The 19,823-nt window shown below is 45.4% G+C and overlaps 1 protein-coding gene across 8 annotated transcripts in view; it reads right to left on the reverse strand.

Moving 5' to 3' along the window:
• The window catches only part of MYO18B (myosin XVIIIB), a 256,252-nt gene that overhangs the window by 101,076 nt on the left and 135,353 nt on the right, over positions 1–19,823 (reverse strand). For all 8 annotated transcript variants that reach the window (XR_014506212.1, XR_014506213.1, XR_014506214.1 and 5 more), the window contains 5 exons: positions 13,100–13,254; positions 7,672–7,795; positions 6,719–6,919; positions 5,978–6,088; positions 4,245–4,349 (listed from right to left, as the gene is read on the reverse strand). Coding sequence is in view for 5 of the 8 variants with exons in the window: in XM_083418972.1 (XP_083275098.1) it covers positions 4,245–4,349; positions 5,978–6,088; positions 6,719–6,919; positions 7,672–7,795; positions 13,100–13,254 (696 nt within the window). In the remaining 3 variants the exon portion in view is untranslated. The remainder of the gene's footprint in view (positions 1–4,244; positions 4,350–5,977; positions 6,089–6,718; positions 6,920–7,671; positions 7,796–13,099; positions 13,255–19,823) is intronic.

Genomic DNA, 19,823 nt, shown 5'->3' on the forward strand with positions numbered 1-19,823 from the left:
GGCCCTCAGGAGCCATGAGCACAGAGCAGAGGCCACAGAAAGCACTGCAGAACACCCTTGGTGCCCCAGGGGGAGCAGCTGGCACAGGGGCTGCCTTTCTCAGCTTCAATGGGCCAGCAAGTTCAAAGCAAGAACCTGGAAATTAAACTGAGTTACTCTACAAATCTGCAGTTCTGATTTTTGAAAATGTCAGTTTGCTTTTGATATCTGTTTCAGTAAGGCACCCTTTAAAAAAAAACCCAATATCTTGTTATTAAATATAAGCATCTTAAATTTAGTTCCTTCTCCCCTTCCACACACCACAGCCAGACTCAAAGAAGTTAAAACTAACAAATTAGCAAAGGTATAAATTCCACTTCTTGCAAGCAAATTCCAATTCTCCAAAATCCACTTTCATGGGTCGCGTCTTGCCCTTAAGGTGACTTTTAACACATCTTGAATTATGCATTCTGCACACACAGTTATCAGCCATTAACTGTACTGTGCTTGGTATATGAAGCTGCAATCCAGAATCTGTCTTCACACACAAGACGTTTGAGGCTGCACAGGAAGGAGGCAGAGCCCAGCTACAAGGCCAAGTGAGGCAGGGAGCATTCAGGACAAGGGGTCCTGAAAAGCCAACTAAAAACGTAAGAACATATGAAGACTCCTGCTGGAGGCGTACACTCACAAGTGTACACATCCTTCATATATAATGGCTACTCCTCCTCCCTTCCTGTTTGGTCTATTCATTTTAAACAGGTTATACCCCTCAATTCCTACATTCCAGTCATGGGTCTCATCCGGTTTCAATAATGTCTACCAGAGTCATATTTGCCATCCTGCATTAAAAGCTCCATTCGTCTTGCTTGTTTCCCATACTTTGTGCATTTGTGTAGAGGCAATGGAAACCATGAGTTGTTCCCTCCGGCTGCTTCTTTCTTGTAGTTTCTTGCACTTTAGCAGGTTTCGGTTTCAGTTAGGGTTAGGGTTAGGGCTAGTTTCCTGTGCATCAAAGAAACTATTATCCCTAGCACTGTGAGTTCTTCTGTCATCTGTAATGTTGCCTCCCTCGCCCTGAAGTTCTAGTTTAAAGCTCTCCTGATCAGATTCGCAAGACTCCTAGCAAACACATTTGTGCCAACTGCTGTGAGGTGCAGCCCATCTCTTGCCAGAAGTCCTTCCTCAAGACCATGATCCAAGAAGCCAAACCCTTCCTCATTACACCACCTGCGCAGCCAGTGGTTTATCTCCAGTATTTTCCTCTGTCTTCTTGGGCCACCACCGCTCCTCCACATGCAGCTGCTGGGTGACCTTGGGCTAGTCACACTTCTCTGAAGTCTCTCAGCCCCACTCACCTCACAGAGTGTTTGTTGTGGGGGAGGAAGGGAAAGGAGATTGTTAGCTGCTTTGAGAGTCCTTAGGGTAGTGATAAAGCAGGATATCAAATCCAAACTCCTCCTCCTCCTTTTTCTTCTTCTTCTTCTTCTTCAACAGGAAGGAGTGATGAAAATACCACCTGTGCCCCAAGTCTCTTCATGGTGGCCTGGGAATCGGATTCAGATGCTGAACCGGAGGAATCCCAGCCTGCACAGGAGTCGCCACCTCCAGGGCCGGCTGAGCCGGGGCAGGGGCTTGAACCTGAAGGGCCCTCACCTGTGCCGGATCCTCAGGAGCAGACAACAGCTGAATCTGCTCTGGCTCCGGAGGTGATCGAGGACCCATTGCCTGCAGGTGCTCCTCTCTCAGCCCTGTCAGGGGAAGGTGAGGTTGCCTCTGGGTCCAGTAACCCTCCAGCCTCTCCGGAGCTGCAGAGGCTCAGGGCAGAGAGGTGGAGGGAACTAAATTCTTGCAGGAGGAGTGCTCGCCTCCAGGCCAGGAAAGGCGAGTCACCTGTGGACCGGGGCCGCCCTATGCCTCAGAGGAGATAAAGGCCAGCCCGTCCAGTCCCAGGTTGCAGGAGCAACATCGTTGGTTACCTGTTCCTGCCGGCACCCTGTCCTGCTTTCTGCCAGAGTTCCTGGCCATGCCCGACTCCCTGCCTTGGACCCCGCTTCAGCCTCGGACCGGACATGGACCATGCCGCACGGTAACCCCCCCGGGACCAGCACACTTCAGCTCCCTGCCCAGAGTCTCATGTTCCCTTGCTATATGTTGAAGGCTGTGTGTGTCAGTATTATTTTACCCACATGAATCAGAAGGAAGGGTTAGTGGTCAGTGGGCTTTATAAAATTTGGCGACTTCTCTGTCACATTGTGAATCTTTGCAGCTGGAAGACAGCCCAAATCCTGGGACATTCTTTTACCTCCACACACGACTTTATTTTCTCTGTCCTGACTCTTCCAGCATTCAGCTTCAGTGGATGTCAAGTTCATCAAGAGAAGCTGTATCTGAAAGGAGCCAGAGTCAACTGTAGGCTGATCAGGCATGTGGTAGCCTCTGCTTCCCTGGAAGAGCTGGTTGGCTGCTTAATGGGCACTCATTTGGCTTCTGGAAGGATGGGAATAGACAGAGGGAACTCATCTCTAAGTGAGAGGATGGTGGCAGGACTGTGTCCTCCCTCTGAAGGGGATCCAAATGAAATACTGATGGTTCTCCTCCTGAGGAGTAGTCTGAACCTTGCCCTCAACTGAGTCATTCACTGCATGCTGCAAGATTCCCCAGTCATGGTTCCCATCCAGGGCTGGATTTAGGTTTGATGAGGCCCTCAGCTCCTGAAGGTAATGGGGCCCTTTCTATGTCCAGCTGTCCTTTGTCAACAACAAATTGTTACTGTTTTTTTGTGTTGAATATGGTAATTCATAGGAGCCTACACAGCACAAAACACAGTTGCTGTATGTAGGTTTTATTTTATTTGTTTTTTATCTTGTATTTTGAAAATGTACATCCAGGTTTTTTTCCTTTAGTTTTTTTTGGGGGGGGGGGCAAGAGAGGGGGGCAAGAGAGTGGGGCCCTAAGCTACAGCTTGTTTAGCTTATACGTAAATCTGGCACTGCTCCCATCCCAGGAAGCGGAAAGGAAGTGTTCAGGAAGTTCCCGGGGGGGGGGGGAGTTGTGTGCCATCTTGTCCTATTGTGAAACAAACATGCAGCTCCTCTTCCAAATAAACCCCAAACAGATGTGGTCCAAGAAATCTTAGAGTAGGCTTGTTAGAGGTTTCAAGCTTAGAAAGGTTGTTTTTTTTTTGTTGTTTTTTTAAGTTGGAGAAGAACGATGAGAGAAATTGGGTTCAGATGGTGAGGCTTAGACTAACGGATGATAACCTCATCAGCACATATGTCAGAAGGTGAGGATATTTGGAGTATTTTATGAGGGCCTGGCTCAACCTAATAATAATAATAATAATTAATAATAATAATAATTTTATTATTTGTACCCCGCCCATCTGACTGAATTGCCCCAGCCACTCTGGGTGGCTTGCCATAATAAGGGTATGTAACATAGAGTTAGGATATCCTCTTATATGCTTACCTGCAAGTAAGCCTCAATGAACTCACTAGGATTTACTTCTGAGCAGGACAGTCATAGCATTGCACTGCCCAAAACACAAATCCTTGCACAGAGAAAGCTAACGTCTTAGGGGCAAAGTGACCAGGTCCACATTTGCCCTGACATGCTCTTTCCCTTGGGCAGAATATATAGAAGTATGCTTAGTCACACCAACAGGGTAAAGAACAGCTTCTATCCATGGGCTACTGGATTTCATTCAGGCTACTGAATGAAAATATAACAACAGGGCAACTGACTTTCGGGTTTGGTGGATGTGCATCAGTAAACGAGGGGAATTAAGACTAAGAGAGATGAGTGGGGGGTGCTCGTGTAATCTCACTGTATACAAGTTGTACAAGTGACAATAAAGTATTTCAATTTCAATTTTCTATAGGCAAGGATTGTGATTTCATTTTATTTTAGGAAACGAAGGGCATTCAGTTATGTGAGTTCCCTTCTACACCCTGAAATTGCACAATCAGCTGGTTTGCCATCAGCTTGTGAGCATGAGATCGATTCTAGACACTTGTGTGGTGACAATTGCCTGTGTGCTACTGCCTTGGCTTACACATTTATTTTATTCTGTAAGGGTGAAAGGAAGGCATTGGAGGCTGTGCTCCTCCAAGTGACCCCCTTGCCGCCCTGCATATAGCTCCAGGAAAGGAGATGGCAGGGTAGAGACAAGCCACCTGTTCCACTGCTGGCGTTCTACATTATTTCCCCAGGGCCTAACGGTGACATCCTTCCAAGTCACTGACAGATTGCAGTTCCCTTACCTGTTCACAGAGTGTGGCAATCAGCCCTTCCAGGTCCCGCTTCTCACAGAGAATTGCCTGCTTCTCTTCGCCCTCCTGCTCACACTGCATCTCCAGCTGACGCAGCTGTAAAAGAGGCCAAGGAACAGAGCGATGTCTGAATGGACTGAGCGGAACTGAGAGGGGAGCCAGCGAGTAGCAGCAGCCTGCAGCCATTGCATCCTCTCTTCACCAGAACAACTTTCCTTATGTCCAGAAACCTGAAATTGCACTGGTGGTATTTTTGTTTTTAATTGCTCTTTGTTTTATGTTTCAAAGGCAGCTCCTGACTGGGAAAAACTGACCCAAGAAAGAAAAACAAATACAGCTTGACCCTTTTTGATTGATTGGATTGGAAGCATCATTGAAACTATCCTCTTACGGTTTCTGGGTTAATTTGGGATTCTTTGCATGTTGTTGATGTTGTTGTTGTTATCATCATTATCTTTGATTATCATCTTCTAAACCAACGCCTCAATGTGATTTGCATATAAGATAATTAAAAACATTTTAAAACACAAAACATCAGATGCATTTAAAATAAGACTAAAGTCCCAACAGTGGGCACTTGCAGAGATGACCATCAAAGGTGTCATTAAAACCGACACCTTCAAGATCAGGGCCACAATCTGAGGCCCATCATTTTATCTCTTAATTCCAGCCCATAACATGCATGCCGATGCTGTCCCCACTCACCCATATCATGATTTATTTGTAGTTCTTTAAAGTAATGTCTCTTTTCTGTGAAAAGATCAATAGCAGCCCAAGGAAATGGAAATCCATGAAGATTCATGCATACCAAGCAGCAGATCTTAACATTACGTGTTAGATTCAGATTTCTAATATATCACTATAATTTTGAAAACAAGCTTTGCCTAATATTTTAGTGCCTCTGAAGCATCATAGGCAGAAATAATTATATAGTTAATTAAAAAGAAATTAATTTGAATCTAGTCTTGATTTTACTCAGTGGGACCAGAAAGCATATATAATCAGCCACAATTCTCTCTAATTTATAGAAGCAGAACTAATCCCACCTATATATCAATGAGATCTGCCTTCCAATGACAGCGGTCAAGCTCCAGTGTCCATTGTGCTCTGCATTCTGTATCCGACAAGACAGAACAGTCCGTGGGACAAATCAGCTGAACACAAGACCATCCGAAGAGACTGCTGGGTCAGGCCAACAGCTCATCCAGCACAGCACCCAGCAAACAAGACCTGAACACAAGAGCCCTCTTCCCTCCAGTGGCAACTGGGATTCAGAAGCATTACTGGCGTCAGCTCTGGAGGCAGAGTTTTGCCAGTATGCCTGGTAGTCACTGATGGCCTTCTCCTCCATGAATTTGTCTAATCCTCTTTTAAAGCCATCCCACTTCTTCCTGAGGGAGGGAGTTACATAGTTTAATATGTGCTGCATGAAGAAGTCCTTTCTTTTGTCTGTCCTGAATCTTTTAACATTCAGCTTCATTGGGTGTCCATGAGATTTGAGTATTATGAGACAGGGAGAATAACTTCTCGCTGTCCAGTACTTTCTCCATGCCACACATAGGTACTTAGCCATTATTCACTGCAGCTGCTTCCTATGTGAAATGAACAGGATGGCCTTCAAGGGCAGGAGTGGAGAGCTCTGTCTGCTGGAATGCCCAGAGCTACAGAAATCTGCCAGACTAAGGACACACAAGGACAAAGGTGGCTGCCTCCCCATGCCATACCCTTTTCTGGCAGGACTGCCGAACATCCTCCAGCTCTTCCTCCTTGTCCTCCAGCTCCTTCTGGTGAAGCTGTTTCATCCTCTCAATTTCCAGTTCGAGTCTCAGGTGAAGCTGAAAGGAAGCACCAGGACAATATGAAGATGAAGGTGATGAATTATCCACCCTTCAATGTGAGGTCCTGGGGGGCAGGGTTACAACAGCCTGAGCACTCAAGATGGTCTGCAGGGAAGGAGGGGGGGGGTCTTTCAGATATTTGGGACCTGAGCCGTTCAGGGTTTTGAACACTAACACAAGCACCTTCAGTTGGGGAGGGTGACTTGTTGAGGGTTTCTGTTGAGAGCCACATTCACTTATGGAAAATTTGTTGGGAGCCACTGATCTGTAGTGGGTGGAGCCAAACATCACTGAAGGCACCCTCCCCCCTCTCTTTCTGCTACTCCCTCATCTTATTTTCTCCTCCTTGTAGTCCATGGCTGGGGGGGCGTGTAGGTTGCTTGCCCCCTGCATCACCTTTCTGTGCTCCTTAAAATAACCCTGTAATTGAGGTCAGTCCTGTTGACTCTAGATGGGGGGCGGGAGACTGAGGGCTGTGGAGAAGAGAGTTTTGCATAGTCCTCTTCCCAAACTCTTGTGCCTAGCTCAGTACTTCCTAGCTGGTACTCTTGGAACAGAGGGAGGGCAAGGTTGCACCCAAAGTGCTGATGAAAGCCAAATCACTTCCTCCTCTGGAGGCCACCTTACCTGTTCCAGCTGTTCAATGGTGCTTGCTTGGGAGCTCAGCTCCTTCTGCTGCTCAGACGCTCTTGACTCCAGGTCCCAAAGTTTCTTCTGGAGGGCAGCCAGTGAGTTGGCATCCAGGTCCTTAGGGGCACTGAGCTCCTGCACCTGGCTGCTCAACAGCACAAGCCGCTGGTTGAGGCTGGCATTGTCCAGTTCTTTTTGCTGGGGTCGGCAGGGGGGATCGTGAAGGTGGGGGGACGTAGAAGACAAGGGAAAAAATTGACACATCTACAGTTTAGTCAACTGTATCATTTATTTATTTGCCATCTATATATATATGCCATCAGGCAACAACATTCTCTGGGCAACTTACAATATCAATAAAACATTAAAATGCAGCATCCATAAGGCAGGAGAGTTAAATGATTTCAGATACTGTACCTTGAAAAAGGTCTTGGAAAACAATACAGGTACCATTTCTTGGTGCTGATAGGATTTAAAATCAGAAACTAGGCAAGATGTGCTTTCTTTTTAAAGTGCATCTCAAAAATAAACATTTCAAAATAAAAATTTTGAGATCCTGAATTCTGAAGCCATTTTTGAATTTTTTTCTTCAAAGGTTTTTATGTAGCTGTTTTTTGAATTGTCCTTATTGATAATGTTTCGTTGTTTTGCAAACCGCCTGGAGGTTTTTCTTACAACCAAGTAGTATATAAATTTCATGAAATTAAATCAATTAATAAAAACTTGGGAAGGTTGGCTTTCGAATTCAGACTTTGAGATTCTGAAAGATTTGTGCAGCTGTCTGACCTGTGTATGTGCCCCAGCAGTTGCATATCTGGATGCATTTTGCCATGGCTCATTTCACAGAACCATAGGATTGTAGAGTTGGAGGGGACCTCAAGGGTCATCTAGTCCAACCACAGAACCCTTGTGCCCTTTGCTCCTCTTCATTCTGCCCTGCCCTGCCTTACCTCTAAGCTCCGCTGTAACTTCCCCAGCTCAAACTGAAGGCTGGTGCTCTCTTGTAACACTTTCTCCCGAAGACTCTTCTCGAAGGCGGATTCTCCCAAGGCCTGAGCCAGCTGCAGGTCAAATCTGACAGAGGCAAAAGGTCTCATGAGTTGGCCCTCCATCACTCCCAGCAGGAAGTCCCACAGCAGGGCAAAGATGCAGGCCGGGAGCTGCCGGGTCTTGGCCAGAGCTGTAGATGGCCACACATGAATCTTGACCTGGAGAGGACGATCGTGGCCTCAAAGTCCTTAAGGACAGTCGCTGGAGCCAGGACCAGCTTGCAAGCCCAGCTTTATTGCAATTTTGTTTCATATATTTTAAAATGAATATGAAATATATTTGGTGGGTTTAGGAACACAAACACACAAACACACATATACACACATACCACCTTTCTGAGTATTATTATTATTATTATTATTATTAGCAGCAGCAGCAGCAGCAGCAGCAACAGCAGCAGCATTTATATCCCACCTTTTCTCCAAGGAGTTCAAAGCGGTGTATATAGTCCTCCTCGCCCCCATTTTATCCTCACAGCAACCCAGTGAGGTAGGTTAGGTTGAGAGAGGCAGATACAGGCCCAAGGTCACCCAGTGAGCTTCACGGCCGAGAGGGGATTTGAACCTGGGTCTCCCAGGTCCTTGTCTAACACTCTTAACCACTAGACCACATTGGCTCTCCTAGACCAGGCCATAAACCTTTCCACAGCACCTTATGTAGCCTAACCAACTGCAGGATTTGGGTGGCAACTACAGCAGGCTGAAGCAGAAGCTTTGCTGGGGACTTAGAAGATTTGGGGCACTGACCCATAGACTGACCTTCGAATAAAACGTGTATGTGCTGCTAGCTTAATAGGTATAGATGTAGATTTAGAGTGTGAATGTTGTAGGAGGAAACAACTAATTTCCAGTCCAAATTTGCCCAAATATAATCACCTCAGATCACCGCCCCCCAAAAGCTTCTCTTCAATCTGTTTTCCCCAATGAATTTCCTAGCAGATCCTGTTCCAAATCAATTTGATTAGTTTTTCATTACCCACCCCCAAATAACCTCTAGATAAGGTCATCTTAAATGCATTTATTTCTCCAAAACTGTACAACAATCCAAATTCATTACCTACCCAGTAACACATTGGGTGCTCAGGAAGAGATCTGAGGACCCTGCTGCCTGGCCCCAGCACCCTAGCAGTATCTCAGGGTGCAAGCAGAGGAGAGATGAAGCAGGTAGGCCTTGAGGTGGGGAGCGGGGATCAAAGGTCAGTGGCAGACCCTCAATCCTTGAGTTAAAGGATCTACTTGCAGCGCCTGCAACGATCTCTGCCTGAGACCCGAGAATCGGTTTCTGGATGGATGCCAACACTGAGACTCCCATACACCCCCCCTTTTTATTTTAAAAAAGGATGCTCTGATAAAGAACTTAAAGCATCCAATATCTGAGCTCTTCTAAAAAAGTTGAGCATCTTCCAATAAATGGTATGAAATTTGAATTGTTTGATTAGATTAGCAATTCACGAGCTCCCCCATTCATAATTAATGGCTTTGCCATTTAGAATTCAGTGCCAAACTTCCACAGACTCAGAGATAGATTGGAAGTTTCAGCGTCTTCAATGAAGCGTGTGCTATAAAGACTTAAAACTGCATTACTGAAGTCAGGGGCATGCTGGGGAAAGGGCAGGGCAGCTGCACCTGAGAAGACAGGCTTGTGAAGCATTGCACCTGGAAGAACAGTGGAGTGTAGGGGAGCAAATTTCAACCCACTTTTGGTGCTCAGTTTCTTGGGTGGAAAGAAGTGGAATTCATCTCTGGCTACTTCCCAGCATAGTTGTACTTCAGGATGTGTGTGTGTGTGTGTGTGTGTGTGTGTGTGTCACTGGATAGAATGTTGTGTTGTGAAAGAAGTCACCTCCTGCCTGGCCATGCAAATAAGCAATGAAATAATGCAGCTGAACGATCAAACTTCCAGGTGTAGGAGAAGCCAATGAAAACAAACCTCCAGTTGAAAAAATAAACTAGATGTCAAGCTAAATTTCTTTAGGTTAAATCTGATGAAATGGCCTTGACTGCAAAATAGTTTTAATGTGTTATTATCACCAGTTCCTTCCTGAAAAGCATGCTGTGCTGAGCATGTTCTCAGAGGAACCCTGATCCTGCTCTAAATGCACAGCATAATAGAGTTGGAAAGCTGGAAGGGACCTTCTTAAATCGTGGCATCCAGACACAGTATTCCAGGCCAAGGCAGAATACTGCCTTGAATTCCCTTGATAGGGACACTAGATCTCAGTTGAAGAGGCATAGAAGAGCATTCCCCTTCATGGATCACTGCCTTGCCATGGCGAAGAGGCTTGAATAACTCAGAGAAGCTATGAATTATGCCGAGCAGAGCACCCAAGATGAACAGGTCATAGTGGAGAGTTTTGACCAAACGTGATCCACCTGGAGGAGGAACCGGCAAGCCACTCCAGTATCCCTGCCAAGAAAACTCCATGGACAAAGACAACAGGCACCAAAAAGTTATGACGCTGGAAGATGAGCCGCTCAGGTCAGAAGGCATCCAACATGCTACTGAGGAAGAGCGGAGGACAAGTACAAGTAGATTCAGAGCTGATGAAGCGGCTGGGCCAAAGCCGAAAGGACGCTCAGTTGCGGATATGCATGGAAGCGAAAGGAAAGTCCAATGCTGTAAAGAAAAATATTGCATAGGAACCTGGAATGTAAGAACCATGAACCTGGGTAAGTTGGATGTGGTCAAAAATGAGATGGCAAGAATAAATATTGACATCCTGGGCATCAGTGAACTAAAATGGACGGGAATGGACAAATTCAGTTCGGATGACCATCATATCTACTACTGTGGGCAAGAAACCCATAAAAGAAATGGAGTGGCCTTCATAGTCAACAAAAGAGTGGTGAAAGCTGTTCTGGGATGCAATCTCAAAAATGATAGAATTATCTCGATACGAATCCAAGGCAGAACTTTTAACATCACAGTAATCCAAGTTTATGCACCAACTACTGGTGCTGAAGAAACTGAAATTGAGCAATTCTATGAAGACTTACCTTATAGAAGTGGCACCAAAGAAGGATGTTCTTCTCATTATAGGGGATTGGAATGCTAAAGTAGGGAATCAAGAGATAAAAGGAACAACTGGCAAGTCTTGCCTTAGAGATCAAAATGAAGCAGGGCAAAGGCTAATAGAGTTCTGCCAACAGAACAAGCTGGTCATCACAAACACCCTTTTCCAACAACACAAGAGACGACTCTACACATGGACATCACCAGATGGGCAGCATCGAAATCAGATTGATTATATTCTCTGCAGCCAAAGATAGAGAAGCTCTATACAGTCAGCAAAAACAAGACCTGGAGCTGACTGTGGCTCAGATCATCAGCTTCTTATAGCAAAATTCAAGCTTAAACTGAAGAAAGTAGGAAAAACCACTGGGCAGGTAAGATACAAATTTAAATCAAATCCCTTATGAATACACAGTGGAAGTGAGGAACAGGTTTAAGGATTTAGATTTGGCGGACAGAGTGCCTGAAGAACTATGGATGGAGGCTCGCAACATTATACAGGAAGCAGCAACGAAAACCATCCCAATGAAAAGGAAATGCAAGAAAGCAAAGTGGCTATCCAATGAGGCCTTACAAATAGCGGGGGAGAGAAGGCAAGCAAAATGCGAGGGAGATAGTGAAAGATACAGGAAATTGAAAGCAGATTTCCAAAAAAGAACAAGGAGAGACAAGAAGGCCTTCTTAAATGAGCAATGCAAAGATATAGAGAAAAACAACAGAATGGGAAGAACCAGAGATCTGTTCAAGAAAATCGGAGAAGTGAAAGGAACATTTCGTACAAAGATTACCATAATAAAGGACAAAAGTGGTAAGGACCTAACAGAAGCAGAAGACATCAAAAAGAGGTGGCAAGAATACACAGAGGAATTATACCAGAAAGATATGGATGGCTCACACACCCCAGGTAGTGTGGTTGCTGACCTTGAGCCAGACATCCTGGAGAGTGAAGTCAAATGGGCCTTAGAAAGCACTGCTAATAACAAGGCCAGTGGAAGTGATGGTATCCCAGCTGAACTATTTAAAATTTTAAATGATGATGCTGTTAAGGTGCTACACTCAATATGCCAGCAAGTTTGGAAAACTCAGCAGTGGCCAGAGGATTGGAGAAGGTCAGTCTACATCCCAATCCCAAAGAAGGGCAGTGCCAAAGACTGCTCCAACTAGTGCACAATTGCACTCATTTCACATGCTAGAAAGGTTATGCTTAAAATTCTAGAAGGAAGGCTTAAGCAGTATGTGGACCGAGAACTCCCAGAAGTGCAAGCTGGATTTAGAAGAGGCAGAGGAACCAGAGACCAAATTGCAAACATGCGCTGGATTATGGAGAAAGCTAGAGAGTTCCAGAAAGACATCTACTTCTGCTTCATTGACTATGCAAAAGCCTTTGACTGTGTCGACCACAGCAAACTATGGCAAGTTCTTAAAGAAATGGGAGTGCCTGATCACCTCATCTGTCTCCTGAGAAATCTCTATGTGGGACAAGAACCTACAGTTAGAACTGGATATGGAACAACTGATTGGCTCAAAATTGGGAAAGGAGTACGACAAGGCTGTATATTGTCTCCCTGCTTATTTAACTTATATGCAGAATTCATCATGCGAAAGGCTGGGCTGGATGAATCCCTAGCCGGAATTAAGATTGCTGGAAGAAATATCAACAACCTCAGATATGCAGATGACACAACCTTGATGGCAGAAAGTGAGGAGGAATTAAAGAACCTTTTATTGAGGGTGAAAGAGGAGAGCGCAAAATATGGTCTGAAGCTCAACATCAAAAAAACGAAGATCATGGCCACTGGGCCCATCACCTCCTGGCAAAAAAGGGGAAGAAATGGAGGCAGTGAGAGATTTTACTTTCTTGGGCTCCATGATCACTGCAGATGGTGACAGCAGCCACGAAATTAAAAGATACCTGCTTCTTGGAAGAAAAGCAATGACAAACCTCGACAGCATCTTAAAAAGTAGAGACATCACCTTGCCAACAAAGGTCCGTGTAGTAAAAGCTATGGTTTTCCCAGTAGTGATGTATGGAAGTGAGAGCTGGACCATAAAGAAGGCCGCTCGCTGAAGAATTGATGCTTTTGAATTATGGTGCTGGAGGAGACTCTTGAGAGTCCCATGGACTGCAAGATCAAACCTCTCCATTCTGAAGGAAATCAGCCCTGAGTGCTCACTGGAAGGGCAGATTGTGAAGCTGAGGCTCCAATACTTTGGCCACCTCATGAGGTATGTTCAAATTGTGTTGGGCTGAATAAATAGCAGATCTCAGAAAGTCTTTAAAAGATCTAACTCCCCAGTCCAACACCCACATCTTACTTCTTCTGCTTCTTCTCCAGCTCATGGTTCCGGCTTTGCTGGCTTTCCATCAACACTCGTGTATCTCCCAAATCACACGTCAGCTGCTTACACTTTCTTTTCAGCCGCTGCGCTGTCCGCCTGGCACCTTCATATGCCTTCTGGGCCTCACCTAGCTGCAAGGCAGGGAGTGTGGTGGGTTGAGAAGTGAAAACAAGAGAGACCCGCACAGGAGTGTCACATGCTCACCCAATGGATGTGGGCCCGTAAAACCCCATTGCCACTTGCCCAGTTGCCAAGCAGATGCCTGCAGAAAAAACCACAAGCAGCTGGTATTGCCCTCTCCCACTGCTTGCCAACAGCAGCTGGAATTCAGTGATAGCTGCCTCAGACCATGGAGGGTCCATTGGGACAAAACTAGAACTGCGCTAGATCAGGCTAAAAGGCCATTCTGCTTCCCACAGTGGCTGGCCAGGTGGCTGGGAAAACCATAAGCAGGGAACTTAGCCAGTGGCTTTACTCTTCTCTTTTTCCCCAACACCTGGTATAATAACAATAATTTTTTTTAATTTATATCCCACCTATCTTGCTGGGTTTCACAGCCACTCTGGGCTTACAACATAGATAAAAACACAACAAAGCATCAAACATTAAAAAACAAAATATCCTATATGAGCAACAAACAAACCAATAAACCAATAGAAACCAACAACAACAACAACTATAAACAATTTACAATTATACCCAAATTAAAATAACCGCCAACTCCAACTAAACATTTAACCAACATCAACCTGATAAAAACAGAGGAATCAAAATTAGAACCATTTAAAATATTTTAAAACATTTTAGCCAGTTGCCCCATTCCAAGAGTTGTTCCAGCAATGTCCTTCCGGCCTCCCAGGAGCCTCTTTTAGGAAGGATCCCTGAGTAATACTCAGGGATAAACTGCTCCTGAACAGGAGGGTTCTGTCTAGTTACAGTATTACAGTCCATCATATAGTTATTACAGCCCATAATTTATTGTTTCATGCGGGTGGAGGTTTCCTGATTATTTCTTGAACCATGGCTGTTTTAACATCATGTTGGTACGCTGCCTAGTGTTTTCTTTGGAACAGAAAGTGCAGGTTGTAGACCTAGGTTGAAAACACAAGTTTAAAAAACCCTCCACGCATTTCTCAAATCCCTTTTTACAAAAGAGTAAGATGCTTTCCTGAGCATGGCAACCCAAATAAAAAATTGCATCTGTACATTTGAGGTGCTGGGAAAGTCTCAGAGCTCACATCAAAAGCATCTGCTTGGCATGCAGAAGATTCCAGGTTTAAACCCCAAAGGCATCTTCAGATAAAAAAGGATCAGGTAATAGGAAAAGTTGTTTGGGGCTTTTTAATTTAGAGGGGAAAGACCAGTAAAAGGAGGGCATTATAGAGGTGTATATTGCAGTTGGCTGTAGTACCTGGAGATAAACAGACAGACGGGTTGTGTATCCACAGCAGTGACCAGAGGAGGAATGACCACTGGGAGAAGAAACGTCCTGGTGCATCTGCAGCAATACAACTGGACACCTTCATCTGCCCCGGCTGCAACAAAGCATGCCTCTCCAGCATTGGTCTCTACAGCCCCAGCAGGCTCTGTATCTTTCCAACGGTTTGACGTCACCCCCAAAGAAGCACCCCTCCACTGTCTCCCATGACAGACAGGTGCAAACCGTAGAGAAAGTATACAGAAATAAGTCTTTCTCCCTCTCTCATCATAATACTAGAGCCCAATGTGATAATCCAATGAAGCTGAAGAGTTGAAGACAAAAGAAAGGACTTCTTCATGCAGTGGATTTGCTCCCACAAGATGTAGTGATAGTCACTGACCTGGACGGCTTTAAAATAGAATTAACCAAGTTTATGGATGGGAAGACTGTGGACAGCTACTAGTCCTGAGAGCTATAATCTTTCCTGCCCAAGTACCAGCTGCTGGGGTTCAAACAGGTGGCTGGACGAGATGAGCCTTTGATCTAACTTAGACGGGCTCTTTTCTGTCCTTATGCAACCTCTTTTGTGTCTGGGACCCTGGAGAGTTGCTGCCAATTACAGTGGATGATGCCAGGCTAGATGGGCAAATAGTCTGGGCTGGTTATCAAGCAGCCTCTATCTCCTTTGAGTAGGAAGCCACATTTCCTGGTGCTTCACTTGTGGGCCAGAATGAAACAAGTGTTCCTTAGGGAGGTCAGGTCTCCCCTTTTCACTAGAACTCGTGTCCTCCAACCTCTGCAAAGAAGGTGACAGAGAGAGCAATTGCTATTAAGGAGTCCCTTTAAATAAGCTGAATGTTGAATTAATGAAGCCTGTAATTCCAGACAAGTGCCTGAATGCAAATGGGTTGTTTGCCTTCACCACAGCCCTCCAGAATGACGGAAGCTTCATTACTTTTTAATGTGTCATGAATTTATGTAGTTATTCTTGCCCATTCCTTCAGCCTGGGGATCATCAGCAGTTCTTCAAGGCGGCTTTGGGCTGGAAAGCAAACCGCAAGTCCACCCAGGTTTATATTTAGAAGGCAGGCATCTGCCTTACACGGAGTCAGAGCATCAGTCCATTTAGCTCTGCTTCTGTGCTGTCTGCTCCCTGGGCTCTCAGGCCGGGGTCTTTTCCCAGACCTCCCTGGAGATGCTGCCATGGATGGAACCGCAGGAACCAGGGACTCTTTGCATGCAAAGCAGGTGCTCTAAACTCTGAGCTACAGTCCTTCTCTAAAAGCAAAGATCCCAGTGCTCATGGTTCCAAATAAAAGGCTGATTTGAAAAGGGATCTCAGAAGCTGCCTTCTCCTGAGTCCAGCAATTGGCCCATTTGCCTCCCGTTTGTCTGCAACGACTGGCAGAAGCAGCTCTCCAGGGTTTCCTACAGGGGACACTCCCAGTCCTTCCTGGAGATGGAGACAGGGATGGAACCTGTTACTTTCTGCATGCAAAGACAGTGCTCTTCCATGGAGCTACAGCCTTCTTCATCACAGATGCCCTGAGGTGATCTCACGGCAATGCTTCCATTATTTGAGAGGGGCTTTAATGAAATCATAGAATCATAGAGTTGGAAGAGACCACAAGGGCCATCGAGTCCAACCCCCTGCCAAGCAGGAAACACCATCAGAGCACTCCTGACATATGGTTGTCAAGCCTCTGCTTAAAGACCTCCAAAGAAGGAGACTCCACCACACTCCTTGGCAGCAAATTCCACTGTCGAACAGCTCTTACTGTCAGGAGGTTCTTCCTAATGTTTAGGTGGAATCTTCTTTCTTGTACTTTGGATCCATTGCTCCATGTCCGCTTCTCTGGAGCAGCAGAAAACAACCTTTCTCCCTCCTCTATGTAACATCCTTTTATATATTTGAACATGGCTATCATATCACCCCTTAACCTCCTCTTCTCCAGGCTAAACATGCCCAGCTCCCTTAGCCGTTCCTCATAAGGCATCGTTTCCAGGCCTTTGACCATTTTGGTTGCCCTCCTCTGGACATGTTCCAGTTTGTCAGTGTCCTTCTTGAACTGTGGTGCCCAGAACTGGACACAGTACCCCAGGTGAGGTCTGACCAGACCAGAATACAGTGGCACTATTACTTCCCTTGATCTAGATGCTATACTCCTATTGATGCAGCCCAGAATTGCATTGGCTTTTTTAGCTGCCGCGTCACACTGTTGGCTCATGTCAAGTTTGTGGTCAACCAAGACTCCTAGATCCTTTTCACATGTACTGCTCTCAAGCCAGGTGTCACCCATCTTGTATTTGTGCCTCTCATTTTTTTTTGCCCAAGTGCAATACTTTACATTTCTCCCTGTTAAAGTTCATCTTGTTTGTTTTGGCCCAGTTCTCTAATCTGTCAAGGTCGTTTTGAAGTGTGATCCTGTCCTCTGGGGTGTTAGCCACCCCTCCCAGTTTGGTGTCATCTGCAAATTTGATCAGGATGCCCTTGAGTCCATCATCCAAGTTGTTGATAAAGATGTTGAATAAGACCGGGCCCAAGACAGAACCCTGTGGCACCCCACTAGTCACTCTTCTCCAGGATGAAGAGGAACCATTGATGAGCACCCTTTGGGTTCGGTCAGTCAGCCAGTTACAAATCCATTGAGTGGTAGCATAGTCAAGACCGCATTTTACCAGCTTCTTTACAAGAATATCATGGGGCACCTTGTCAAATGCTTTGCTGAAATCAAGGTAGGCTACATCCACTGCGTTCCCTTCATCTACCAGGCTTGTAATTCTGTCAAAAAACGAGATCAGGTTAGTCTGACATGACTTATTTTTCAGAAATCCATGCTGACTATTGGTGATCACAGCATTCCTTTCTAGGTGCTCACAGACTGTTCGCTTAATGATCTGCTCCAGAATCTTCCCTGGTATTGATGTCAGACTGACTGGGCGGTAATTATTTGGGTCCTCTCTTTTCCCCTTTTTGAAAATAGGGACAACATTTGCCCTCCTCCAGTCTGCCGGGACTTCGCCTGTTCTCCAGGAATTCTCAAAGATGACTGCCAGTGGTTCTGAGATCACATCTGCCAGTTCTTTTAATACTCTTGGATGCAGTTCATCTGGCCCTAGAGACTTGAATACATCTAAACTAGCCAAGTATTCTTGTACTATCTCCTTAGTTATTCTGGGCTGTGTTTTCTCTGCTGAATCATTTGCTCCAAATTCTTCAGGTCGGGCATTGTTTTCTTTATCGGAGAAGACTGAGGCAAAGAAGGCATTGAGGAGTTCAGCCCTTTCTGTGTCCCCTGTTTGCATTTCACCATCTTCTCCTCTGAGTGACCCCACTGTTTCTTTGTTCTTCCTTTTGCTACGAACATACCCATAAAAGCCTTTTTTGTTGCTTTTAACCTCTCTAGCAAGCCTGAGTTCATTCTTTGCTTTAGCTTTTCTGACTTTGTGTCTACACGTGCAGGCTATTTGTTTGAATTCCTCTTTGGTGGTTTCCCCCCTTTTCCATTTTTTGTACACATCCTTTTTTAAGCTTAACTCAGTTAAAAGTTCTTTAGATAGCCACCCTGGCTTCTTTAGGCACCTTCCATGTTTCCGTCTCATTGGTATTGCCTGAAGTTGTGCTTTTACTATCTCCCTCTTAACAAACTCCCAGCCATCATGAACTCCCTTTCCTTTTAGTATTACTGTCCATGGGATCTCACCCAGCACTTCCCTAAGTTTTATGAAGTCGGCTTTCTTAAAGTCAAGAAATTGAGTCCTAGTATGCTTGGCTGCTCCTTTCCGCTGTATAGTAAACTTCAGAAGAGCATGATCACTCACGCCTAATGATCTTTCTACTTCTACCCCACTAACCAGGTCATCAACATTGGTTGATGCAAGCCCCAGCCCTAAACATGTTTCTCTTTTCACACACACACTTAAAAGTCCTCTAAAACGATACCTAAATAAGCCAGCAATGCTTATATTTTGTGTAATATTAAGAACATAAGGAGAGCCTGCTGGATCAGGTCAAGGGCCAATCCAGTCCACCTTCCTGTCTCACAGTGCCTCACTGGATGCCCCAAAAGGAAATCCTCAAGTAGGATTTGAGCAGAAAAGCAACTCTCCCCTCCTCTCTTTTCCAGCAACTGGTATCCAGAAGCATCACTGTTTCTGACCATGGAGGCAGAGCAGAGCCATCTTGACATCCTGACAAGCAGCCACTGGCAGCCTTTTCCTCCATGAACTCATCCAAGACTCTTTTAAAGTCATCCAAGTTGGTGGCCATCCCATTCTCCTGGGGGAGGGAGTGCCCATGTTTAACTCTGTGCTGCGTGAAGAGGGACTTCCTTTTATTGCTGTTTTAATCATTAATCATTTAATCTTGTTGGTGCATTTATTATAGCTGCCTAGCCATTGCATAGGGAGGCCCTCTTGTGAGGAGCTACCCCAAAGGTGGGACAGAAAAAAATGATAATAATAAATGTATTACTGCTTTCCTCAGTGTGCTTTTATTGATGCTCCTCTCTCTTTGATTGCTCTGCCTCTGCTTTTATTATCCCCTTCTTCCACTCCTTTCCTGCTGCTGTTTTAAAAGGGGTTAATAGTCTTGTTTTATTGCTGCTTATTGATCTTTGTATTCACTGGTATTTTGATGCCTTTTTGTCATTAACTGCTTCGCAAACATTTAAAGTTGAACGGCAGGACAGAACATCATCTAATTAATTAAGACCAATTAAAATTAAATTGATTCTGCTGCATCAAGCACTTCTGAATGAGCCAGTCGTATCCAATCTTGAAGCCCACCAAATGTCCCTCCAAATGTTTTGGACGACAGATAGAGCAGTTTGAGGAGGAGAGGGCGGAGGCTGGAAAATGAATTGTGAGTGGAGGGGCATCCTTCTTCCATCATTGGGACCCCCTGGGGAACTCACCAAACCTGCTGCACCTGGAATTGGGTGTGGAGAGGGCAGCTGGCTGCTGAGTGGGACACACCTGTGGGCAGCAGCCTGATGAGGCTCTCTCCACCTTGGGCCTGCCCATAGAAAGCATACATGGAGGGAGAGACTAGGGCGATGGCAGGAGCTTCTAGGAACCTTCCCCTCTGTGGGAGCTTTCCGAGGAACAGCTGTGAGTTAGTTTAGGCCCTGGGTGCAGGTACCAGGGTGGGTAAGTTAAGTCCTGGGTGAGGCCGAGACGGGTGGGTATGCCAGGAGCAGGAGGAGCTGATATTGGCTTACATGTATTTAGAATTTTTGCTTTACTGTAACATTTTTATAAGTAACTCTGTATTTTGTA

This window comes from Podarcis tiliguerta, assembly GCF_965153285.1.
Source record: "Podarcis tiliguerta genome assembly, chromosome: 16".
Classification (NCBI taxonomy): Eukaryota; Metazoa; Chordata; class Lepidosauria; order Squamata; family Lacertidae; genus Podarcis; species Podarcis tiliguerta.